The following is a 27,338-nucleotide window of genomic DNA, read 5'->3' on the forward strand; positions in this document are numbered from 1 at the left end:
TCATATTCTTGATGTAGTCAATAAAAATTTCTTAGGAAAGGTGGTGTCTTATGCTAGTTCAAATGTTTAAAGAATCAAGTCTATGTTCACAAATTGACACCTTTCAGAGCAGTTACACCCGAATGTTTTTTACCCAACTTTTCCAACAGAACTGACTTTGTCTTTTCTTGATACAAATGCAGGGTGGACTCTGAATCAGTGTGGAGCAGGTGCTGATCCTAGGGTTTCTGGATATAATCAGTCATTTCCTCAGTCATTTCCTATCTCACAACTGTTATATTTCAGTCTTAAAACATTGACTAATTTGAGTTAAGATAGCAGATGAGTTGCTTTGAGTTCTCTAATTGGAGAAATAGACTGTGATTGAGAGGTACAGTGGAGATTGGAGTAGAGTTTGATCTTATCTAGATCACCCTTATAGATAAAATATACTAGTTTTCTAATGCAATGAATCAGGCTACATAACAGAGCATGCCTGAATGCTATTCTCGGTCATTCTCCAGTCATCAGCAAGGTGGCTTGCTATTCATTTCTCGGCACCACTGTCTTCAGCCCTGCACTGTTTTGTTTTTTTCTGAAGGAGTTTCTAGAGAGAAAAAATCTGTAGATTTTCTACAAAGAAAAAGACAACAGCATTAGAGGGAATGCATTGTTATAGAAAATAGTCATTTGTGTATCCAGCAAATATTGATTTAACTAACCAAGAGTGGTGACTAAAAACATAAACTCTAAACCTAGACTTCTTGGGCTAAAGAGCCAGATTCACTGTGTGAGCTTAAGCAAGTTAGTTAACCTAAATACATCAATTTCATCATCTGTAAAATGGATATAATAGACGCACTCACTTCGCAGTTTTGTAAAAAGATTAAAAACATGAATACATGTAAAGTGCTTGCCATATAGTAAGAACTCAAATGTTAAATATCATTATTAGATGTTGTCATATCTTTAGGTCTGAGGGTAGTACTGCTAACTTACTAGGAGGAAAACATTCTTTCCTAGCAAAATAGAAGATAAAAGGGATAATCTTTATGGAAATTATGGCAAGCTTACATTTCTGGGAGGAATACACTTGTATGTACAAGTATGTGTGTTGATTTTAGTTACCTGACAAAATATTTCAGGTACATGATTATTTCATATCATTGTGTCCTCATATTTTAAGAGGAAAGGACTAATCACAATATTTAACCAAACCACCTGATCTCTGTCTACTGGCAAGCTGTCAATCATGACTGAATTGAGGATGTGAAGATCTAAGTTCACAATTATGAACCCAGGAATAGACTTGGCTATTTTGGGTTGACCTTCAAGTCAATAATAAAGACAACCCAGTATGGGTCGGCACTCCAAGGTGATTTAATTATGTCTGTTCATTGCCCCTTCTTTCACTAAATATACCAAAAACGTGGAAAGATGGGATTGGGAAAGAAATGATTCTATGATACTAGAATCCTACTGTTTCTAGCATTTATAGTCTAATGTCTCAAACCAGCTACACAATTTATATTAAAGAAGATCGGTTCTGTCTGACAGAGATTGAACTGTGTATAGCTTTTACTTGAGAAATTGTAATTAGTAATTCATAGCCTATTCTGATGGATTCATCATGATTAAATTCAGCCAACTTTATATTCAGTTTTTTATATACTTTTGGTAATGTTAATGGAATAAAGAGTATGATAATATATCATCCCATATAAGGATTATAACTGATTTCTTAAAATTATACAGTACATTTAAAATGTATATTTTATGATTCTTAATCATTGGATGGAAAATGTTACATACGAAGGTTTAAAAAAATATTCTCTGTCTTGCATTTTTCCTTCATTTGAGTCAGTACATTTCAACCATAAATTATGTAATAGTGTCTGCTTTAGCCAAAAAAAAAAAAAAAAATCCCACCTTTTGGAGCTATAAAATATACAGAATTGAAAGCTGAGACCTAATATATTTTTCATTAGGTACAGATGTTCAATGTTAAATTTCTCAAGTATTCATGAAAAGCAGGATAACAAAAAATTGTTCAGGTATAGTGCAGAAAAAGTAAAAATCATTCCTTTTGGTACATTGCTAATGACTTTTTAATGAAAGCCATTTTTCTTTTTATAATTTACAAGTTCTTTTAAATTTATTGTAATCATCTCATCACTTGACATTATGAATAGAATCTTTAAATTTTCAAGTAGCTTAATGAAATAATACCTAAAGACCTCTTCCAAATGTAGAAAATTTTATAAGTAATTTATAAAGGAATCATTCAACAGTTTAGGTAAAGTTTACCTTCTTTACCTTGAAATGTAATTGATAATTTAAAAATATTTCTAATATTTACTTTTATGCTTGTTTGTAAATAACTTTCTTATTATCATTAGAAAATGCAAGCCAATATGGTGAATGCATAATACAAATTCTGTTGTGCTGGCTTTTTTGTATCTTGAGACTATTACTTTCATTCCTTAATTGAGTTGAGTTGCATACAATTTTGAAATAATAATAGCTCTGTATAGGCTACCTCTGTGGTGAGTACTTAGAGCTACTGATGTTTTGCCACCTGCAGAAGTCATTATCCTAACTGAGGGCTAAAATGTGAACTATCCAGTAGGGAAAAAAGAACATAAAAAAAGTAATTCTTTTTCCTTCTTCACCTGCCCTTCCCCCCCAAACTGTAAAAAAATCATTTCAAACAGATGTTTCTTAAAAACCAAATATATTAGATATTGTGAATTTAACTTTAAGCCAGTAGTATATCTGTTGTTCCAGTTGGTTTACATTTATCTTAAGTGTTCATGGAATTGAGCTGCACGCATTTTTCTTAAGATAATAGGTAATCCTATGACTCTCAGTATAAAACTTTAAAATACCTCCTTTTTTTCTTTTTGCTTTAACAACTACTTTTCACAGAAATAATACCCAACATTTTCTCAAAGTTTTCCAAGAGTTTGTTTCTTCGTCAATTCACGTGCTCACTGAACATATTTACTAGGTGCCTTCTATGTAAGTAACATTATGCTTACCTCTGTAGTAACACACACAAAAAACAATATACCTCAGGAGGTTTCTAATGTACTGGTGATGACAGGAACTTTGTACAAAGCATGTTATTAGCCATAGAAGAAGTTTGATGAGTGCCAGAGTGAGTGATACTCCTGAGTATGACCATATAGGAAGGAGATTGATGTACACTGGGAAAATCTCCTTCTGGATTTCTGATTAAAGGGAAAGTAGAACGTGGCCAGGCAGATAGAAGATAGGGGGCTGTTACAGGAAGGGGCCATGCCTGGACCAAGGCATGGAAGTGGAAACAGGAAGATCTGCCCATGGAACTGGGAAGGCAGGGTGCAGACCAAGGAGCAGGGTATAAGCAAGTTAGAATAGAAAGGTGGATTAGCAGCATATGAGAGGACTTTGGATATTGGGTTAAAGTGGGTTTGTTTCATCTTTTACGTAGAGGAGAAGATTAGAGACTATGCAATAAAGATGAAGATTGGCTCAGTGAGGGTGGTGTTTAGCAATATTAATTTTAGCAGTGATTATGGTATGTTCTGGAGGCAGATGTTGAGGATACAAGGACTAGCCATTGTTCTTGCTGCTAGAGTTTAGATATCAGATCATGAATTTTTTAAATTAAGATTATGGTTCTAGAAACAGAAGGAAGCATGAATCTACAGGACTTGTGACTAATAAGTTATAGGAAATTAAGACAGGAAAATAAAATATTCTGAAACTTAGAGAATTACAACACCAGGAAAAGGAGAGAGCTTAGGGAAAGGAGTTTTGAGGAACATACAAAAAAGAAATTAATGATTTTATAGAGCCTGCGGGGTGGGGAATGGAGCCATCGGGAGTGATAGTTAAAGGGTACAGTTTCTTTGGGGAGTGATAAAAATGTACTAACATTGACTGTGGTGATAATTGCACAACTCTGTGAATATACTAAAAGTCATTGAATTATACACTTGAAAGAGGTGAATTGTAAGGGATGTGAATTGTAAGGGATGTGAATTATATCCCAAAAAAGTTGTTACAAAGTAAAAGAAAAAAAGAAGAAAGAGAATATACTTTGGGAGCATATAAGAAAGAAGAAAAATAACTTATAACCAATAAAATGGCAGGGATGGACAACTGTGAATCATGTTCATAAGAGCAGTAATTGAAGCTGTGAGTGGTTGTGAGGAGACAAAAAAAAAAGCAGAGAGATCTGAACCTAATAATTCCACAGTTCAAGCACTGCATCAGGAAGGGGAGGAGTGGTTAGAGGGGCAGTGTTTTCTTATAGAGAGTTTCTTACTTGCATTAATTTTATCTGTATTATCTTCATCAGGAAAACAAACTCAATGGAATTTAGAGGTGTAGGGCTTTTTTTGTTTTTTTTTAATTTTTATTTATTTATTTTTGGCTGTGTTGGGTCTTCGTTTCTGTGCGAGGGCTTTCTCTAGTTGCGGCAGGGGGGGACCACTCTTCATCGCGGTGTGCGGGCCTCTCGCTGTCGCGGCCTCTCTTGTTGCGGAGCACAGGCTCCAGACGCGCACGCAGGCTCAGTAGTTGTGGCTCACGGGCCTAGTTGCTTTGTGGCATGTGGGATCTTCCCAGACCAGGGCTCGAACCCGTGTCCCCTGCATTGGCAGGCAGATTCTCAACCACTGCGCCACCAGGGAAGCCCAACAGTGTCATTTAAATATGCTGTGTTTCTAAAGTCCAAAGGAAATTTTTTTGCTTTTACTGTCTTCTATACAATACTTGTTTCTTCTTTACTGATTTTCCAGTTTTGCTTCTCAAATGGGTATCCTCTAGTGATTTCCACTACCTTTTGTGTTTTTTTTTGCTTTTTTTTTGCGGTATGCGGGCCTCTCACTGTTGTGGCCTCTCCTGTTGCGAAGCACAGGCTCTGTACGCGCAGGCTCAGAGGCCATGGCTCACAGGCCCAGCTGCTCCACGCATGTGGGATCTTCCCGGACCGGGGCACGAACCCATGTCCCCTGCATCGGCAGGCGGACTCTCAACCACTGCGCCACCAGGGAAGCCCTGCATTCTGTTTTTAAATAAATGTCAGAAAGGGACTAGGGAGTAGGGGGTTTCAAACTATTGATAAGCCTTACTTTTCTAACAGGAGTGTTTATTCATAGCTATAGAATCAAAACACCCCTGAACAAATGCTGCTGCCTTTGAGAACATATCTGTGGCCCATACTGGTACTGGTGTCCCTCCTTTCCCATCTCCAACCCACTCATTAGCACAAGCTTCTTCCACTTTCTCATCACTCAGTATTGTGAAGAAAAAAAAGCACAAACCCACTCAAAGAACTCAACAGCTCCACCATACCCCCTCCTTCAGGAACAATGTTAATTTCCAAGCAGGTTCAAGTTATAACCTACACTGGTCCTCAGAATGCAAATTGTGCCCCCTTGATTATTCAATCCTGTTAACAGCCAATTTGCATTATGAAAACTGAAGCTATATAAGTAATCCGTATATGTGGGTTTCAGATGATCTACCACTCTACACAATAATTACAGATTTTGCCCTTCAACCTGACATCATGTTAGGTCCTTTGCACTGATGCTATAGTCCTATAGGACTGAGGTAGTAGATTTACTCCCTCTCGTAGGTCAATGAGCCTGGGCTGGAGTCTTAAGTTCCAGGCATGCAGTTGCTAAAAAAAAAAGAAACCCTGAGCCTCTTCCTCATGGAAGCAGAGAGATGCTAGTCCCCAAACAGTAGGGAGAAAATAGCTCCAACTGCTAGCAATGGCAAGAGCACATAAATGTGGGAGGTAGAAGCCTGCACAGAAACCTTTCAAAGGGCTCCATAAGATTAAAAAGAGAGAAAGAGAGGGGTCTAGGGTAGCAATGATGTTTCCTGCTCTTTGTGCACAGGCAGGGGAACTCTAGCTTTCTCCAAATAAGTTGAATGACTCTTCAGGTTTTTTCCAGGGTGGTGATGTTGCTTACATCATCCACACTCTTTTTCGTCCTGGCTAGTTAAAGTGAATTGACAATATTAGCAAAAACCTTTGGAATTCATCAAACTCCCTGGATTGAAAGTCAAAATCAGACTTTTTCAATGATGATTTTCTGGATCTGGAGTCTGAGGCATCTCCCTTTCTGAATTAGAACTAGAAGGAATCAATGGGCATAAGTTTACTACGTCCAAGCTTAACCAATCTGTACACAGCTGAGCTAATTAACAGACCTCATTGTTAGAAAAACATCAGGAAGGCCCAATTTGTGCAGATATAGCCAATAAGCACTGATATGTAGTTATTTTGATATAGCAGATAAGTCATAATCTAATTTTGTGATATATACAAATATCTGTACACCAATTCTTATCTGAGTAAGAATATAAAGTGTATGAAATACAATGGGCATAAAGACTGATTAAGATAAAACTCATTCTTGTCAACCTAATTTTATAGTTTAATAATATTCTCATTAACAACTGCTGATTAAGGAGGAAGGATACTCAAACTTAGTGAAATCTCTGAGTTACAAAATATAGTCAAAGAATCATTACAAAAATAGGTACTTGTCAAGAGTGGAGAAAGAGCAGGGTCTTTGTTGTAGATTATCTGGCGTTTAAATAAACAGGTAAGAAAAGCATAACCAACTTTGTGATACCTGAATTTAAGTGCTGCTCAAGTAGCACTTGCAAAGAGATCACTGATCCTCCTTCATAAGGAAGGCTGGAGAGACATCGTACATTTATAGCTTGCCCATTTTGTATCAGGTGCTAGCCTGAGTATATACATGTCATCTAAATTAGTCCTCACATATGTAATCATTTCATAATAGGGCCACTTTATCATTCAACTATACAGCACAAATATTTGAGTATTTACATGTGCTGGGCACCATTCTAGACTGAAAATTCAACAGTCACTACAATAGACAAGATCTCTGCTCTCACGGTTATCTGTCAAGGGCAGATCAACATTAAAGCAGCAAGCAAATAAATAATTATGAATTTCCTATAGGAATAGTGTCATAAACACAATAAAAGAGTAAAAAGAATAGAAGGTGATCAGTTTTATCCAGGTTGATGATGGGCTGCCTATAACATCCATGCTCTTTTCCATCCTTGTCAGATAAGGTGAGTTGGTGACACTGGCGAGATCCTTTGGAATTCACTGAGCTCCCTGAAGTAAGAGTCAAAATCAGGCTCTTTAGGTAATGATTCTTCAGATATGGAGTCAGAGGCAGCTTCCTTTCTGAATTGGACCAGAAAAGATTTGGAATAGGTAGAGAACAGGTAGAGATGGGCAGTCCTACTTTATTAGGATTTTCAGAAAATGCCTTTCCAAGAAAGTCACATTTGAGTTGAGGCAAGGATGATGATAAGGGTCTGGCTAGGCAAAAATTTAGGGTAACAGTATTTGAGGCAGAAGGGACAGTGGGAGGAAAGCATGGGATGGGATTGGTGAGCCAATCAGAAGCTGATATTGGAGCCTTTGGGGGCACAGGAAAGCATCTCATTAGGTCCCTCTCAGCTCCCTCCTCCTTTGAGATTTGGAAGCTCAGCAGCACAATTTTATTGCCCCTTAGGAAATAATACAGAAGTTAGAATTCCTCCTGGCTCAAACAAGAAGGTTCTTACAGTGCTTTGGTTGGCCAGACCCCACTAGGCCATGTCTTCGATTTGAGGGAAGGCATTATGTTTTCCTCAAGCCTAATCTTTTACCTCATGATGTCCTCTTAGGGAAGTGAAAACTTGGCTTTTAAGATGAACACACAATGCAACAAAATGATTTTTTACTAATTCCTGGAATCACACTGTCTGGGTCCCGTGGAAGAAACAAAGTTAAATATGACGTGATCCCTGCCTTTAGGAGATTATAATTTAGTAGGCTCTAGAGTTGCAGAATATAGTCATTACTACTTAGTACTAATCAGTTTGTCATAAAGTACATTGGTACTTGCTAAAATACATTTTTCAAGTCATCATTCTCTATGGAAATTCCAAAATTACACTAGCGTTCTGATATATACTGTACAAGAGTCACATTTTATTCCATACAAACTTTAGCAAAATATCACTACATAACAGTGACAATAAATAATACTTCAGAATCATATTCTAATTCCTTGTCATTTTTCACTTGATAATTTTACCCAATTTTAGATTCATTAACTGACATTAATTAAAGTACTCAGCAACTCTGAAAAAAATCTGCAAAATAAAGTGGTGCATTTGTATTTTTAGAGCAGTTTTCTATTAATAATTCTAAACTTTGAGTGTGGTAGATTTTAGATATGATAATAGCATTTCATTTCCCAAAACAAGATTGCATTTCACAGACATATAAAATGATATGTAACATAAAAATACATGTTCTTTAAGATAGCACTAAGTATTACACATGGGTCATATGAAGAGAGAGAGAATGCAGAATTGCAGAATCGGGAATTTAAAATTAGATGATTAGATAAAATGTAGACTATACGATTCCTGTAGTCATTACCCACATATAGGAAATGAGACCAGTGGTTGTCATTAAGAGATGGAGTCCAACAAGTTTCATAAGCTGAGGATAAAAGGGAAGGGGTCAATATCCTAAAGAAGATTATTGCTTGATTAAAGCCTATGAAAAGGAGCAGAGATCCTTGGATTGGAAGAGCTGCTATCCTTAAATCAATAGGCTCTTCAGTTTTGTTCCCCAGCCCCACCCCCAGAAACGGTGCTCTAATGAGTATTTTTCCCAAAGATGGGCCCCTTGAATTCTTCTTCCTACTTTAATGCAGGTATACTCAATAAGGAAATGTTCTATTGTAAAAGTAAGCTTCTTAAATCAGGAATGAAGACTTAATAGAACAACAAAATGGTCTAAATTGAAAATTGTGAGCTTCCTTCCTCTACAGGCATTTGACCACCCAGATGCTTAAAATGGAGTCCTACATAGTGATAGACCGGCCTAGGAAACATCTAAGGCTCCTTCTCAGTCAGCCATTCGGAATATGGATGAACATCTGCACTCTTTATAGAATGATAGGAGTCTCTCTACCATGGATACCTGTTTAAATCCAAGCTGAAATTACTTTAAGCCTTTATCATTATTAATAATAATAACAACAACAACAGTGTCATTTATTTTTTTTTTTAATTTTATTTATTTATTTTTGGCTGTGTTGGGTCTTCGCTTCTGTGCGAGGGCTTTCTCTAGTTGCGGCAGGGGGGGACCACTCTTCATCGCGGTGTGCGGGCCTCTCGCTGTCGCGGCCTCTCTTGTTGCGGAGCACAGGCTCCAGACGCGCACGCAGGCTCAGTAGTTGTGGCTCACGGGCCTAGTTGCTTTGTGGCATGTGGGATCTTCCCAGACCAGGGCTCGAACCCGTGTCCCCTGCATTGGCAGGCAGATTCTCAACCACTGCGCCACCAGGGAAGCCCATAGAGATGTGGTTTTATGCATTGGCCACACTCTTAAAATTGCCAATGGTGGTTGATTTTTGATATACTATGGCTCTATTTTATATTAAAGGGGAGCTATGGAGTTCTTGTGATGAAAGACGTATACACAACACAAAATACCAGTTTTGCTTTATGCTCTTGCCTTACAGGCCAAAGTAACTGAAAAACATAAAATTCCAAAGAAACCATTCTTTCCAGTGATTTCCTATCTCAGATATGTAACTCAGCTAGAATTGGAATTTTGGTGATAAAAACTGCATATGTTGGCATGAATGTCACATTTGGGTTGGGGAATGATTGTGTTTTTATAATGCTTCTCTTTGTTATTGCAGGGAAGGAGATTACGGCAGAAACTTTTATGGAGAAATTGGATAATGGTGCCTTGCTCTGTCAACTTGCAGAAACTGTGCAGGAGAAATTCAAAGAGAGCATGGATGCTAACAAGCCCGCCAAGGTAAAAGATCCCAAGGCAAAATCAGTCACTGTCAGATGGTGGATTACATTTGTAGTAGCTTATGAACTGAGTTTGAGGATTTTGTTGTGAATGGATGCATTAAGTCCTCTATTAACAATGAAACGCAGAGAGTGCTTTTTAATTAGGTAACGTGTTATTTGCACTCTAATTACATAAATTACATAATTCTTTCAATAAGCCTAATTAAATAGAAGTTTATGGAAGTTGATGGTATTAATACAAAACAAATGCTGTATATAAACTGGTTGAATCTGATATATTGATTAAAATTTTAACAGAGAAATAACTTATGTCATCAGGCAACGAACAAAATCTGGCCAAGAAAGATTTACTGAATAGGTCTTTGTTTCTAGATAGATTTTTATGGCTGAATACTGGAACAAAATATCTGGAGTGTGTAATATTTTGCTCTTTTTAAGTAAGTAGTATATTGAACTAAGTAACTTTGAACAAATTATTTTCTTTCTGACTGCTCATATTTCCTTTCTGCACATTGTTCTAATATTTTTCCTGGTTATTATAAACACATAATAAAAGTGTGGTGTTTGATATTTTTTTGGAAGGAACAAAGTCGATGACACTTTTCTTAATTTTATTTTTTTTTACTTTTCTTAATTTTAGACAGAGAAGAAAAAGAGGTAAGAAAAAATGAGGTTAAAATATTGCTGAAGACAGCTTAAAAGAAAAAGGAAAAGCTGTTAAATTTTCTGCAACTCTGGCAAAAAAAATAGTAAAACTGATTATTTATGTCAAATTTCTTTATGATTACCGAACTAAAATCTAAACAAAAGATAAAGCTCCCTGAAACAATGGGTTTCTTTTTATAGCGCTGTAGTTACTTTGGGGATAATATTTTATATTGCTCTGTAAGGTATTACATAATATACAAAGCCTCTTCACTTTTTTTTCCATCTTAAAAGCAGGACAGGAATAATGGCGCAGACATAGAGAATGGACTTGAGGATATGGGGAGGGGGAAGGGTAAGCTGGGACAAAGTGAGAGAGTGGCATGGACATATATACACTACCAAATGTAAAATAGATAGCTAGTGGGAAGCAGCCACATAGCACAGGGAGATCAGCTTGGTGCTTTGTGACCACCTACAGGGGTGGGATAGGGAGGAGATATGGGGATATATGTATATGTATAGCTGATTCACTTTGTTATAAAGCAGAAACTAACACACCATTGTAAAGCAATTATACTCCAATAGAGATGTTTAAAAAAATTTTTTAATTTAAAAATTTTAAAAATAAAAGCAGGTCTGTGAAAATGTTAATTAACTCAGTGGCTCCCAAACCTTGCTGTGCAGAGGAATCACCTGAAGATCTTTAAAAACCATGGGGCCTGGCTCCTTTACCTGAACATTCTGATTTAATCCCTATGGAGAAGGACCTGGGGATGGGGATGTCTAAAAAGCTCTGCAGGTGAATCTGATGTGCAGCAAAGTTTGGGAACCACTGAGTTCTTTTTTTTTTTTCCTGCATTGAGATGCAGACTAAATGATTTATGAAGGATCACGCAGCTAGTAAGTGACAGAGCAAGAACTTGACGTAGCCGTCCTCTTTCCAAGTCTAATGCTCTCTCACTTTGGTTCACTATGCGTAGCTTAGACACGAAGAGATCGCTTATGAAAATGCAGACAATGTTAGGACTGTTAGGAAACTGATTTTTCTTCTGCTGTGTCTTCCATTGTAATGTAACTGGCTTTTACTTCAGTTCACTAATGAGAAAACATAATGCATAGTAGGAGGACAATTTGCATAGAAAATTCACTCTAAAATAACAGAGGGGAAAAAAAAGGGTTGTGCCCAGATTTTTGAAAGCATTATCTTAATATTGTATAGGTCCTGCAACCTCTATTTGTATTATTTATTGTTGAGGAAAGAGAGCTCATTGCCTCCATATTAAGATATTGAATCCTTCCTAGTAACAAAGAATAAACAACTCTACTAAGGCACAGTTTTCTGATTTTGTTTATTTTGTCAACTTTTGCTTTTTAAAACAGAAGTTAAGATCCCTGAATAGAATTATAAGACTGTCAAGTGTAAGACAGCCCACAAAGCATAGTCTATTACATAAAGGCTTTGATGTTGAACACATTTTGCTTGGGTTCTAGTTTTATTATTTATTGAGTGGATGTGTCTGAGCCTTAGTTTTCTTATCTTTAAAATAGGATTAATAATTATGCATCTATGCCTGCCAAAGAGCATTACACAAAAAAGACTATTGGTAAATATTACCTCTCTTATGCATTTGAATTAAGAGATCCTGATGAGAATTTTAGATTAACTAGAGAAAATTAGAAGAAAAAATTAAGTACCTTGTAAAAGTTTATAGTTAATGTGATAGCTACTATATGCAAATATATGTATTGATACATTTGCCCCAAATCTCCATAGATGAGTCAGGAGTTTGCTAGCTGTTTCCTTTGAAACATTTATTTCAAATTATATTAGTTTTATAATAAAACTGTAAAACATAAAAAGAAACAAAGGAAATTTTCCTTTCATTTATTGACCCTAAGCCATTTGTTTAATTGAATAAAAAACTCAAGTAATATTTTGATTATGATAAATGTTTCAGTATAAAAATTCAACCATCATTATTAAACAAGTGTAGGTTTAAAAAAGCCCACTATGACCTAACTTTCAATGCTCAAAAAATCAAATTTACTCTGAGTTAGAAGTTGACACAATTACTCTTGACCAAATTGCCTTCTGTGTCCTTGGCAAAATTCATATATTTCACAACTTACTTCCAGTGCAGCTTAAATCAAAATAGCATGTGCTTAACTTTATGAAAAATGCAAAGACAGCTAGTTTTTCTTTTTTGCATTTTATGAGAAATTTTTCAAAAGATGAAAAGCCAAATGGCTAATATCTTCATGGCTATTATTGTTCATAAATATAATTTTCTCAAGAGTCATGGTCTTCAGTCCATCTTTGTCTATAAACAAATAGCTGTTATATGATATTCTACAATATTTTCTTATTATTAAATCTAAATTTAAACTAGAATAGATTTTCTAAGACCCACGTAGTTGGGTTTACATTGACTACTTCCTTTAGGAAAAAAGGAGACTTTCAAATTGGAGGTTACAATATTAAGATCACAATATTGTTTGCTTACGTGTGTATGTAAGTAATTATTTTCCACCTGGGCATTTTGAAATTTAGGGACAATAGTGGTGAAGATAGATGAGTTGGCCAATTACTTTGCTGAATTAGTGAAACTGTTATGTTTAGAAAGATGTTAAAACAAAATTACTTAAAAAAAAATCAACAGCAAACTTGATCTCATCTAAAGTCACATTATAGGAAGTCCTTTGTAATTCTTTTCCAGCTGCTTAAATCTCATATTCTTGTTCTCATAGCAATATTTTTACTTTTCCTGATTGATAGTTAATTTGGGGATTTTACAGCTGTGTAAATACTTTAGAGCGAGTAAGTTATGTCTGGTATGTGTAAAGTATGTCTGTGTTAAGAGTGATTTAAACACTATTAATATTTGCAAGTAAATTTAATAAATATGTTAGACAGTTTACATATTTAATATTTTAGTTATAAATGCATGACTCATAGCCTATTCTGACTTGATAAAATACCCTGAATGAAAATAAATTATATCCTATGATTCTGTCTTTCCAAGCATCAATGGATCAATTTAAAAAATAGCCTCTCTATGTTTTTAGCTTTAAGTAGTTAATCTTAGCCTGTGCATTTTCTCATTTTGCATGGAAGAAATGCAGAGATTTCACAGAGTTAGGCCATAGTTGGGTTACAAGTATTTGAGACCAGGGTGCACCAATTTAATGTGTAGTTTGATTTTGATTACTTTATATGTACCATAATATGATCAATTTATTATAAATATAAATGTTAATATTCCCAGAGCTGAGGAACTTTAAAGGCAAAAATCTAAACTATTAATTTTTCCAGTATTGTATTGGGATGAGAAAACCAAAACAAGTGATAAGTTCAAGGTTAGGTTTTCTGCCTTTTGACCCTTAGTTACTTGGCGTCTCCAATCAAGACAAAATAATTGTTACATTGTTGTATGAACTTTCATATCCTAGTCTAGAGAGTTCACTTGCTATTGTATAATTACTCTGTTCTTTTTCCCAATCATGACTTGCTGATTTGTGTACATGATTTTCTGAACCACTAGGGCATCAACATGGTACAAAATACTCAAAGGATTCAACCTCTCTTTTTCTCCTAACATTCCTATCTGTTTGTCTCATTTATCTTAAGAGTCTCTACCCCAGACATCAGAGTTTCCCTGGGTTCAGAGTTTCCTTTGACTTCAAAGATCTCTGGGTGGTTAGATCAGGTTTGAAGTACATGAAGGGAAAAGAAAAAAAAAAAAAGAAGTTCTGTTACTTAGTAGAATGCTACATTATGCTCTGAGGAAGGACCTGAACATTCACCGTCTAAATGTAGAATCCAGCCCTTGTTTGTGGGAAAGAACATCCTAGTCAGATAGAAGGCCCATAGTATGTTTGCCCATCAAGAAAACCTAATTCTCTGAGCTGTGAGATAGCAATACCTCAGGATGTTGTGCCATCCAGTAATTAAATAAGACATAAAGATCAGAGTTTTTCCCCTCAAAAATCAATAGCACATTTTGTTGAGAGAACATCTTACCAAGATTAAATTCAGAGAAATCCAGAAATTTGTGTGTACTGCTGGTGTCTCTGACAGAACAAGAAAGTATGGTAGAAGTGGTAAAAGGCTTTTCTTGAAAAGAAAATCTCAGCTGTGATTAATCTACAGGCGTTTGTATCTAGCTATACAACTAAAATAATAGTATATTCCTTAAGAAATCCATGATTTTGAAATGCAAATGTATTTCCAAGATTAAACCAACAGAGTGAATCATGATGAGAGGGAGGGAATATAGGTGGAATGATATGGAAATAAATGATTTTTTTAATGGGTTATTTCTCTGCCTGGGATTGAGGAGAGATGAAAAAAATAGGAAAGTTAGTGATAAAGTCCAATTCCTAGGAATTAAAAGAAAGAAATATAAATATCTTCAAGTTTTAAATATATTAAAATAAATTATTCCCCATTATAAAATTAAATTCTCTTGTCCCGACTTCTCTAGCTGAAAGACAATGAAATGTCTTGGTTAATGTTTTTATCATTGGCAGTTTTTTCTGTTCTATACCATATTACAGGGATATACCTAAATGGGGCTTAAACGCTATAGCAGTAAATGTTAGTGTGTAATGTAGAATGATATAAAAAGGTTCTTGACTTTTTTTTCACCCTTTGTCAGCTAGTCATAGGGGACTTGATATGGACTCTATGTGCAGGCTGAGAAAAAAAAGTAGTGTGAAAAGTGAGCAGGATAGGGAGTGAATGATGTGCTTGTGGAATTTACCTGGATCTTCAGGACTGATTGAACTAATTCCATATGTTACACTTCTACTCCATGATAGAGTGTTGCTGGGCACAACTAAAAATATGGTCAAGTTAATTATCTGGAGCTAAGTTCATTATAAACTGTTCAAGTTTCATGGTCATTAGTATCCCGAGACAGGGATTCAACCTCCATCAAACAACCATAGCAAGCTAGGAACACTTACATGATATCCTTTACAAAAAAGGCAATGTTCCTACATGGCCTCCACTACTGGCCCCAGAAACTCTACTTAGTTGGCAAAGCCCCCTTCCTGGATTCCCATAGGATTTATCTTACACCCACTAGGATGCGTGTATTTTATGAAGTCATCTAGTTTGCCTACTATTGCTGTTCTTCAACATCAAATCAGCAAAATATCATGATATAGTAGAACAGTTTGGTATTTTGTGGGATGTTGAAATCCCCATAGTCCCTGTAGGTTATGTCACAGAGCTGGAGCTGATATGCAGGATAGTAAGTATTCTGTTATTTTTGTCAAGTATATGTAAACTGCTTCTGGATTTTTCTATGTATTAGGATTAAGAAAATTGCATCTTCCATATCAGTAGATGCATGCCAAGTACCAGGATATTTGTTCATATACTTCAATGAAAAGACCACATCTGGAACAACTATGATTGAAACTGTTACTTCATTATAATTTCCCCACTGTTCTTTGCATCCCATCTGTCTTATATATGGCCTCTAATGGAATGGAGATGTGATGGAAATTACTTTCTTTGCAATGTTCGAGTCATTGATAGTGTGAATCTCTGATTTTTTTCAAAGTTGTGATATTTTATTTGGTTCTTCTGTCAAATATGAATTTATTCCCTGTAACAGGTAATAAAAATTCTGACAGTTACTGAGAATATCCATGCCAAATACACATTCAGGAAGGCACAATAGTCATAGTGTAATGTGGACTTAGGTCATATATCCATCTATCACCTGATCCCCACAAGGCATTTCCCTTTCCCTAATACATAGTAAACAGTTGAGGTCTCTTTTATAAGAAGGAAGCTTTACAGTAAAGACTTGAGATTAGCACTCCTTTCATTCACTGGCCTCAGGGTCTACAAATTGGCTCTCATCTGTCAGAACACCTGTATCCTATTGTTATATTTAGTTGTTTTCTTGTCTTGTTCTTGCTTTATTCCTTTACCAGACTCTAAGATCCTTGAGGACATGGTTTGTGTTTTATTCACATATAGGTCCATCATAATAGCTGGCATATAGGTGCTCAGTTGACATGTTTTGGATGAATAAATAAATGAATGAGTGAATACATGGACCAATGCAGACACTTACTTGTAGATCCAGATGTTGTTATGAAACGATTTTTAATCCTGAAGACTTCTATTCTTATCGAGTTGGAAATTCCTCCCTTTGCTGGTTTTGCTTAGCTCAGAAGTCTTCGATGTGCAAAATCATATGGAACAAAGTCGACTTTTTAAGTAATGGAGAAAACATATTAGAGAATTTTAGGGTGGTGTAGGGGAAGAACAAGGATCTGAGGACGTTAAAAGTACTGACAAGAGACTGGCTGAAGCAATAGACCGTGGAGGTCTAAACTAGTTAGTAAATGAATGCTGGAGGAGGTCGGTCATTTAGGTAATTGTAGATGTTATTAGATAGTCACATGATACATTTATTATTTGAGTTCAGAGCATTATCTAAAGGTAAAAAAATGATGATAGAAATGATCATATTAATATCCAAATGTTTTATTTAGTTTGGGGATTACTTTTCAAGGCCTGTTTGTGATGTTTGCCATAGTTCCTGTAAAATAAGGATGAGATGAGTGATAACCAGTAGTTTTATGAATTTGCTCACCATTGAGAATTAGGAAGAAGAATAATGGTAGGGCCTTTCATGGAATAGGTTCTCAAGAGATAGTTTTGACCTGAAATGAGGTATTGTTACAGCAATTAAGGGTTGTGTTTTTCAATTACGGACGGAGCCGTAAAGATGGAATCACCATGTTTATTTCTTTTCTCTTTTTACATCTTTTCCCAGTAACTGCCTCTTTTGCCCAATAAAATAGTTGGTGAGTGAAATGGGAATATAAGAACTATTGTTTCTTCTCAGCCCCTAATTAGTCATCTACCAAAACACTATCTAATGACCAAGGTAAAAGTACAGTTTCTGTAAAAGTGCAGGAGGGAATCAGAAAATTCCAGTGTTTAGGAACACGAGCAATAAATACTGCTATTAGCTTTCCAAAAAACGTGTTATTTTATTCACCAGTAGATAGCTAAAAAAGAAAATTTTAAAAGTCATAAAGGGTAACAAGTTCATCATTTTATCAATCTTTAATAATATAGAATATTAGGAACTACAAATATTTCATGATAATTGAGTCCTACTTATACATGTCATTTTGAAATTTGATAGATGATTGATGAGTATATGCTAGGAAGAGGAGATGATGTTATTTACTCTGTATATTTATGTGCATACCTGTTAGTGGTGAGAATGAATATGACAAAGACACAGTCTACTCAGGGAATTTACCGTCTATCAGGGAGAATATATGTATGTGGTAGTACATAGATGTTCAGATCAAGCAAACAAAATGATTTGGAAGAAAGGAATTTTAAGCAGTCACAGATTAAAAAAGAGAAAGGCAATATTTTATTATGTGGCTAAATTTAGAATAGAACTTAAAACATATAGTAATATACACTGAAAAGTTTTCATGCACATGGTTTTTAAAACATTATTTTGAGTATGTCTCATCTAATTCCTAGATCAAAAGGTATACAAATTAAAAATAATAATACCTGCTTTGTAAAATAATGGCTGTACACACACTGGAATGCCCAGTGTGCACTTATATGGGCCTATGGCAATGGTTTTTAAGTGGATTTCAGTGCATTCATTTGACCATGTCTAGTACCCATACATTATTACGTTGTTTAGTCTTACTTTTTATTACTACAAAGTCAGAATCTACATTATTCTCATTTGATTGTTCTCAGTGAATCATAGAAGAATTGCCAATCTTCCTCTTATTGTATAATTCTTTTGGTGGGTGGTGAAGAAAGCCAGTGTCTAGAAAGGCAGGCTGAGGTTCTTTGGGAAAATTACTAAAAACAGTATAAAGTTTGTTCTATTATCTGTAGATGGAATTAGAAGTTCAACTACATTTTGGCTTTACATACTTATAATTATTTGGACAAGTGTATAGATCCTTGTATAGCCAAATGGAAAATAACCATGTGCAAAGCATAGAATTAACCTTTGTGACAAGCACTCATGTTTGAGTCAGCTTTTTACATAAAAGAAGCAAATGACAAGAATCAGAATTATTTCAGAATTTCCCCCAAATTGCAAGAGAGTAAAATAAATTTTATTATTATTATGTTTACCTTCTTTCTTACTTGCTGTAGACCATTAGCTGCGACCTTTTTACATGAGCAAAAGCAAGTCATTTTTGTCCCCAAGTTCTAATGTTCTTTTCACATTGGAGTTTGTTTCTGATGAGCTCTTTGTGCTAAGAGATGTGAGAGAGGGTATTTCTAGCCCTATTCTAATGCTCTGCTGAGAATCCCCAAAATCCAGAGTGAGGGGGAGAAGGAGAAAGTCCAGGTGGCAGCATTTAATCTAGAAATTTGACAAGTTTCAGAGCCTACAAGTTTATGTGGATCTGCTGATAAAGGACTCTCCTTCAAAAGTGTTTTTGAAAACTGTTTCAAAAGTTCAAATTGTAAGCTAGTGTTTAGTAGTGTTGTTGGCTGCATTAAAGACATATGAAACATAAGACTAAAAATAAAACATGTTGAATTGAAATTCCAGAAAATGTGAAAAAAATTCAAACAAATTCTGGATTATAAGGAGGCTCACACACAGACACACAAACACACACACACACACACACACACACACACACACACATTTTTCATCTGCATGATTTCATAGCACCAGCAGAACATTGCCCCCTGAGCATAAAAGCAAACCTGATCAAATTTTTCCATGATGACATCATCTCTTCCCCTTACACGCTTACATACTGCATTTAACTGCATGCAGGCACATGGGCAAGACAAGATTGTAAAAGGAGTATAACTGGGGAAGTGTTTTCATGATATTTGATAGCACTAATTGTGGTCATTGCTGTTTCAAAGCTCTGTGGATATAGAATATTATGTCAAGAAAAGTCACTCTCACCACATGGAAAATAGAAAATTAATCATTTTTAAATGAGCTGTTACTAAATGTTTTGGAGAAATTCTGGTCATTTAAACAATCAATAATGATTATGCATGCCATTTCTTAATGAATAACCTTCACAGATTTTATAACAAGAGCCTTTTTTAAGGGACTGAAAATCAGGGGAAAAGAGTTTCTTTTTAATTTAAACATGTCTAGGGATTGCTTGGTGATTTAACATATAAGTGCTCACCATATTGATGTGTGTGTGGTCCAAGGTATGTGGTACTGGTATATTACAGGCTAATGGCATAATGTTTTTTAGATGAGGTAATTGAGTTTACAGTATATAGAGCTTTTCAACTGTATCTTAAGCTTTTAGGGGCTGACTACATGAATACCTTCTATTGTTTCACTTAGCAGTTTGATAAAGCATTACATATCATGCATGAAGCTGTCTAGTATGTATTTGATGTTTATATTACTTTGCTAGTCATGTCTAATTTCACACCAGTATAGGCTGCTTGTCTAATGAATGCCTTGCTAGCATCACTGCTCCATATAAGAAATAATGTAGCAATTCATGTATACATTTACATATGTATAAATATAAATGTATCAATTATATTATAAATTATCATTTATATTGTTATAATATAATTATATTAATTTATTTATTATGTTAATAATTTAATAAGAGCAACAACACCACATTTTATTCTATTTGTCATATTTGCTATATTTAAGCATTGTTTAAATATTGAAACGTAAATGTCTGATCTTTTTTCTCAGACTAAATGAATACCACGTGATATGATAATAAAGCAAACATTTACTAAGTACTTACTCTAGGTCAGTAAGTAAGTTTTTTACATGGATTAAATCATCAGATAATTTAAAAGTTAAGTCATATCATGTCAACTCCTAGCTCAAAATTCTCCAATGGCACCTTGACTCACTTGCAGTAAAAGCCCGAAATCTTTCTAACAGTCTATAAGCACTCTGTGCTCTGTTCCCTAGCTATCTATCTGATATAATTTCCTATGACTTTCCCCTCACCCCACTTTGCTGCAGCCATACTAACTTCTTTGCTGTTCTTTGAACCCAACAAGCAGGTACCACCCACCACAGGGCCTTGGCACTTGCTTTTCTAGCTTCTTAGGGTAGTCCTTCCTCACATGTATGTATGACTTGTTCCTCACTCCCTTCACATCTCTGTTCAAATGTCATCTCTTGGCTGAGGCCATTCCTAACCACCCTATATAAAGTATCATTTAAAGATGCTGTTCTACATTTTTCAACAAATAGATATTTATTGAGTGATAACTGTGTTCAGGATGCTGATAACTAAAAAGAAAAAGAGTAAAGCATTACTGTCACCTCTCAAAGGGCTTACAGTCTAGTTAAGAAAATAAAATATGAACATATAAAAATACAGATATCAATGGTAAGTGCTCAATAAATGATATATACCAATGGTTCTCAAACTTTGTATTACCATAACATATATTACATTGATGACATTTTATCAATTATTCAATAAATATTTATTGGACACCTAAAATATGCAGGACAAGGTAACTTGTAGAGTAGCAGGGAAGGGAGAATAACTTTAAGCTAATAATGAAGTCAACAGTGAATTACAGCTGTGTTATGACTAAGTATGGGAAAGTCCAAGTACATGAGTAAGTAAGAGGAAGACCTAATTTAGTCTTGTAGAAAGATTTTTCTATAATTCTGAGGTAGGAATGGGCATTAGCCAGGTAGAGAGGGAACACTGAGTGTTTTGAATACAGAAAATAGCACATATGAAAGCCCTTAAATGTGGAGGTGCAGGATGACTTTGAGGAACTAAAGGAAAATGAGTGTCTGGATACTAGAATGTAATACTAGAGCATCAAAAGGTGAGACCAGAGCTAAGTTTTGTTGGATGTTGTCATCTATTTTAAGAACAATATTATACCATTGAACAGGAACATGATCAAATCTTTTGGAAAGATAACATTAGCAGTGTGGAGAATGGATTAAGAAAGGTGAAAATGGAACTGAGGACCCATTTAGGAAGCTATTGTCCAGATCGGGTGAGAAATTATGACAATTTAGCCTAGGATGGTAGCAGTAGTACTAGAAACAAGTAGATGGTTTTCGGATATACACCTGGCAGCCTTGGCAGGATTTGGTGATGAATTAGATAGAATGGTTAGGGAGATTGGTCCAGGATTTTGTACATGAAGAAATGAGTAGATGATCGTGCTTTATTTTACAGCTGAAAAGGCAGGTGAAGAGTCAGACTGAGGAAAGATCATGGGTTCCTACATACTATGTAATATACCCCCATGGGTGCCCAAGGGTTATGGGTGCTGTGGGCTCCCTGTCACACCAATCCTTTCATTTCTGCTCAAGAAAAAATATAAGCAAATGAGTAAGGGGCCGGGGGGACTGCCTTAATTGCCATAGTCCTTAAAAGGTTTTCAGTTTTAAACTGTTAGATCAGTTTTTGGTTTTTTGTTTTTTGTTTTTTGTTTTTTTTGTGGTATGCGGGCCTTCCCCTGTTGTGGCCTCTCCCATTGCGGAGCACAGGCTCCGGACGCGCAGGCCCAGCGGCCATGGCTCACGGGCCCAGCCGCTCTGCGGCATGTGGGATCCTCCCAGACCGGGGCGCGAACCCGGTTCCCCTGCATCGGCAGGCGGACGCGCAACCACTGCGCCACCAGGGAAGCCCTAGATCAGTTGTTTTTTGTTTTTTGTTTTTTAAATCACAAACATCTGGAGACTTAACTCTTAAGCAATTGAAACACATCATTGTACATGGACATCTACTGATACGGACAGTAGATTCTATAGGGGCTCAGAAAACAAGTCAGTTTGTCAGAGTGCTTAGAGAAGTTTCCATGGAAGCACTAGAATTTGAATTGCCCAGACCTGGTGCAAATAGATGGACACAGAGAAAAAGAAAATACAATGTAAATTCGTGGTTAATGAACCAAATATTGAAGTTGGAAACATGTAAGGATATTCTAGGGATGGTGAATAGACCAACTTGATTGATGTGAAGAGTATATGGGGAGAACTTTTTGTAGATGGACAGATTATGTTGATAGCTGCAAGGCTTAAGCATTTGAATCCTTGTTTGGTAGGCAGTGAGCTGGAGACTGAAACCATTAAATTTAGAAAGATTAATATGATGATGATGTGCAGATTGTGTTAGAAAGATCTGAGGTTAAAGATAGGAAGAATAGGGCCTCTCTGGTGGCGCAGTGGTTGAGAGTCCGCCTGCCGATGCAGGGGACACGGGTTCGTGCCCCGGTCGGGGAAGATCCCACATGCCGCGGAGCGGCTGGGCCCGTGAGCCGTGGCCGCTGAGCCCGCGCGTCCGGGAGAGCCCACAACAGTGAGAGGCCCGCGTACCGAAAAAAAAAAAAAAAAAAAGATAGGAAGAATATTTTGTGAAGTTTCTGCATTTGTTCATACATGAGCTATTAAAGGATTTAAAGTAAGAGTGTCAATACTACATTGAAAGGGGCAGGACATTTCAATACATATTTATTAGAAAATAACAGTGAGCTGGTTTGGTGACTTATTGGCCACAGTAGGAAGAGGTGAGGAAAGAATAAAAGCTATGCTATGCTTTTTGAAGTTTGAAAAACTACAATTATGAGGGGACAGAACTAAAAGAAGGAAGTTCTGTTTGGGGGAGAAATATAATAACTTGATAGTTATCCCAGATGGCAAGGTATGAAAATGGAAATGAGGAATATTTCTGAGACTGCCAATGTGTTTCAGTGATCATTAAAATGCCCAACAGGTCATCGAAGCTGCAGGCTGAATTTTATATCATTTTTTTAAAACTTCTCTTTGTTTCAGTTTTCTAACAAACATATATTTATTCCTCGTGAGGAAACAAAAGCTGGGTCTCACCCTGTAGCACAAGGGTCTCTTCTGAGCATCCTTAGTCATCAGGGAGCAGACGTGCTGGGGCAGGAAGCTACACTGTAATCACGGGGCAGGGTGGGGAGGGAAAGCCTTTATTTTGAGCTCCATTTTTCAACTCGCTTTTTTGTGAGCTGGCCGCAAAACCGCAGGATTGCTTCAGGCCCTATTCTGGTTCAGGGTGGGCAGGCTGAGCCTTTGGTTAATTCTTCTTCCTGATGGGAACTTAGAGTGACATGTGCCTGTCCAAACACCTACAGCTAGTCTCTCATTGGCTTCCCCTCTTCCCGTTCGTCCTCCGTACAAATTGCACACCGTACGAAACAGGAGGTTAAAGGTGCTGATTCTCCAAGTGGGGAGATTGTTAGTAAAGCGGCTGGAATGGTGAACCCGAGCACCAGGGGATGAAAAATGAGGTGCGTTTTAGAAACCTTTCCCGATCACACGGTGTACCATCCTCTGGGTTTCCCATGCATGTTTTAGCTGTAGGAAGATTCACTTGAACCTGGAGAGTTGGGACCCATGGAATGGGTATCACGCAGTGTTACTTTAAAGGGTTTGCATTTGCTCACCCAACCTCACCAATCCTCTCAGCCCCCAAGAGTGTTAATTCTCATAACAAGTTACAAATGATGGACCTGAGGTTCCAAAAGGTTAAATAGATTAAATAGCCATTCTTGGTCACCGCCTTACTGCTAGTGATTTGCAGTTTCAAGGCTTAAGCCTTTTCTCTGAATTACTAAAAGTTTAACATGCCTGTGTTTCAAACTACTGAGCATCTATGGAGATATCATTAGTCAATTTATGGGCATTTACAAGGTGCCTCAAATCTGCAGTCCCATGGAGTTACAAAAAAAAAAAGTCTGCTCAAAAAGTGTTTAGAAATCAGTTAGCCACTAAAATAAATTGTATTTCCTGGAATCCATCCATAAGGCAATCTTTGGACCTTTGAAAATGCTTGTCTTTATTGGATATTATACAGATGGGTACTAAAAAGTAGTTTTAACTAAAATATTAGAATCAGTGACCCTGTGAACTCAAAATTTGCTGCCAGTAGTCATAAGTTATTACACCTTAGAATGTAAAAAATGTTGTTTGAAAGGAAAAATTCAAGATACATTTTAAAAGAATTTTCCTGACTGTTTCCTTAAGGTAATTTCTTGATTTGTAGAAAAGTCACAGAAAACTGACATACATTCTCAAAAACATTTTTTTAAATCATCATCAATTATCATCATTTGTTTGAGTTCCTATAATTAATTACTAATTAACAATTACCATTAATTTTGTTGAGACTCTGAGGGACTGTCACACCTGGTATCCAACACTAGCTTTCTCTAAGAAATCTTTCATATTCACAGAATGTTTCTCTTCCTTCCATTCAAACCTCACTCTTTCAAGTCTGACTACTATAGCTGTGATTTAGAGGTGTTCCAATTAAAAAATAAATTAAAAAAGAAGTGACAGAAGAAAAAGAAGTCACTGGTTTTTACTTCTATAGAATTATCTAAAAAAATTTTATTCCTTCACACCTTCTACAACAAATGACCTAGTTATTTTTCCGAAGTGTGCATGTAATTTAAACTACTTCTTAGTTTAAAATGTTCTTTTTTTAAATTATTCCCCATATGAACACTCAGATTGTAAACTGGCAACCACACAGAGCTGCCTATAGATCCAATTGTTCAAACTCAGGGGACTTTCACATTAAAATATCCAGATTTCCAAATTCTTCTGAGAAACTGGAAGATCCGACAACACTGGAACTGCATTTCTTTATGAAACATTGAGTTAGAACTAAATAAATATGGCTGCCCCTCCTGGACATGGCATGAGCTCTTTAGTTTTCCACAATTGCCACCATTTCTTATAGTCCCCTAGTGCTAGCCACTTTATTCTGTTATTTAATCTGCCTGACTTCTGGGCCTTTGAGTTTGTAACTCCTGGTTGACATTACAATATTAGTAATTCTTGTTAGGCATGAAATAGCCTTTGTGATCCTGGCCTAATTGACTTTTCTGACCTCTTTTTTGCCTCCACCTGCATTCTTTACTCATCCATAACACCCATGCCTCTGTCAGATGTTTCATCTTATGGAATGCACTGCTCTTCATTTTTTATGCTTGGTGAGCACTTAAGATCCTTCAGTTTTGTAGAGTGTTGCTCCTTTGTGAGGCTTTTTTATAATGATGCTCAATCAGCCCCTCCCTAAAGTTAAAGACACACCCTTAAATTTTCCAAAGAACTAATTTAAACTTCGTTTAAATACTTAAACTTCTATTGTAATTCTTACCATACAATAGCATGATTTTTAAGTCTGTTCTCAAAGACACTGAGGGTCTCCAGAAATGAACCTTGGCCTTGTCTCTCTCCAGTACCTACTGTTACAACTGGGTTAGAGTTGTGATTTAATTGGTTAAATTGAATCAGATTAAATTTCTACTTAAAATTTTTATAAAGGGACTTTGCCGGTGGCGCAGTGGTTAAGGCTCTGCACTCCCAGTGCAGGGGACATGGGTTTGATCCCTGGTCGGGGAACTAAGATCCCACATACATGCCACAACTAAGAGTTCACATGCCGTAACTAAGGAGCCCCGCCTTCCACAACTATGACCTGGTGCAACCAAATAAACAAATATTTTTTTTAAAAAAGAGAGAGAGAACACTTGTTTAAAAAAAACATTTCTTTTTAGAGAGCCTCACCAAATTAACTGAATTTTCAAGAGTAGGACTAGACTTCAGGAATTTTGAAGCTAATTTCTATCTAGTCATATGTAAACCATTACTTGGGAGAACAGAAGCTTTTTATACTAGCACAGCATTTGGATAATGATTCCCATGTGGATGTATATGTAAAATTAGGCACAATGCATATAAAAATGTTTATATGTTTCATATAAACAAATGAAAGAATGCATGTGTTGTTGAACTTCCTATATTTTCTCCTTTGTAAAGCATTTGGTGCTTCTTAAATAACTATCAATGACATAATAACTTTTTCATGGAATTTCATTTTTAGAGTAGTTTTAGGTTCATAGCAAAATTGAGCAGAGAGTATAGAAGAATGGTACATTTGTTATAATCAATGAAACTACGTTGACATGTCATTATCACCCAAAGTCCATAGTTACATTAGGGTTCACTCTTGGTATTGTACATTTTATGGGGTTTGACAAATGTATAATGACAAATATCTGCCATTATAGTATTATTCAGAATAGTTTCACTGCCCTAAAAACCCTATGTGCTGAGTCTTATGATGAATCACCTGTTCCTACCTCCCTCCTCCTAAATCCCTAATTATTTTACTGTCTCTATGGTTTTACCTTTTCCAGAATGTCATATGGTTGGAATCATACAATATATAACCTTTTCACATTGGCTTCTTTCACTTGGTAATGTACATTTAAGATTCCACTATGTCTTTTCATGGCTTGATAACTCATTTCTTTTCAGTGCTGAAAAATATTCCATTTTCTAGATATATAGCAGTTTATTTATCCATTCACCTACTGAAGGACATCTTGGTTACTTCCAAGTTTTGGCAATTATGAATAAATCTGCTGTAATTATCTGTGTGCAGGTTATTGTTTGGACATAAGTTTTCAACTCATTTACATCTTAATGTTTTATTGTCCATCTCACCTTTTAAGCCTGAAGTTTAATACTAGATCTTCATTTCCAACATCATTTTATATTATGCCAGAAATAATTTCAGATAATTCAAAATACTTAACATATTTTCTAGCTTTATTATTTAAATAATTTCTTTATGATTTTTACAGGGTGTACCAGAATTCTACTGTGAGAAACCTTATTTTAATAATTGTTTTTTTATTTATGTAAATATTCTTATGCTATTACAACATGAAGATTATACCAAATTTTGCTGTAAGACCAATTCTCTGTAGAGTGGAATGTATCTTGGAGAGAGAAAAGATAGGAAAGGCTGATTTT

At 35.9% G+C, this 27,338-nt stretch overlaps 1 protein-coding gene across 6 annotated transcripts in view; it reads left to right on the forward strand.

The window, feature by feature from the left end:
• GAS2 (growth arrest specific 2) overlaps positions 1 to 27,338 on the forward strand; it is a 165,850-nt gene that overhangs the window by 52,011 nt on the left and 86,501 nt on the right. For all 6 annotated transcript variants that reach the window (XM_024119128.3, XM_024119129.3, XM_028501464.2 and 3 more), the window contains one exon: positions 9,741 to 9,862. In XM_024119128.3, coding sequence (XP_023974896.1) covers positions 9,741 to 9,862 — 122 coding nt within the window. The remainder of the gene's footprint in view (positions 1 to 9,740; positions 9,863 to 27,338) is intronic.

Source organism: Physeter macrocephalus, chromosome 16, assembly GCF_002837175.3.
Source record: "Physeter macrocephalus isolate SW-GA chromosome 16, ASM283717v5, whole genome shotgun sequence".
Classification (NCBI taxonomy): domain Eukaryota; kingdom Metazoa; phylum Chordata; class Mammalia; order Artiodactyla; family Physeteridae; genus Physeter; species Physeter macrocephalus.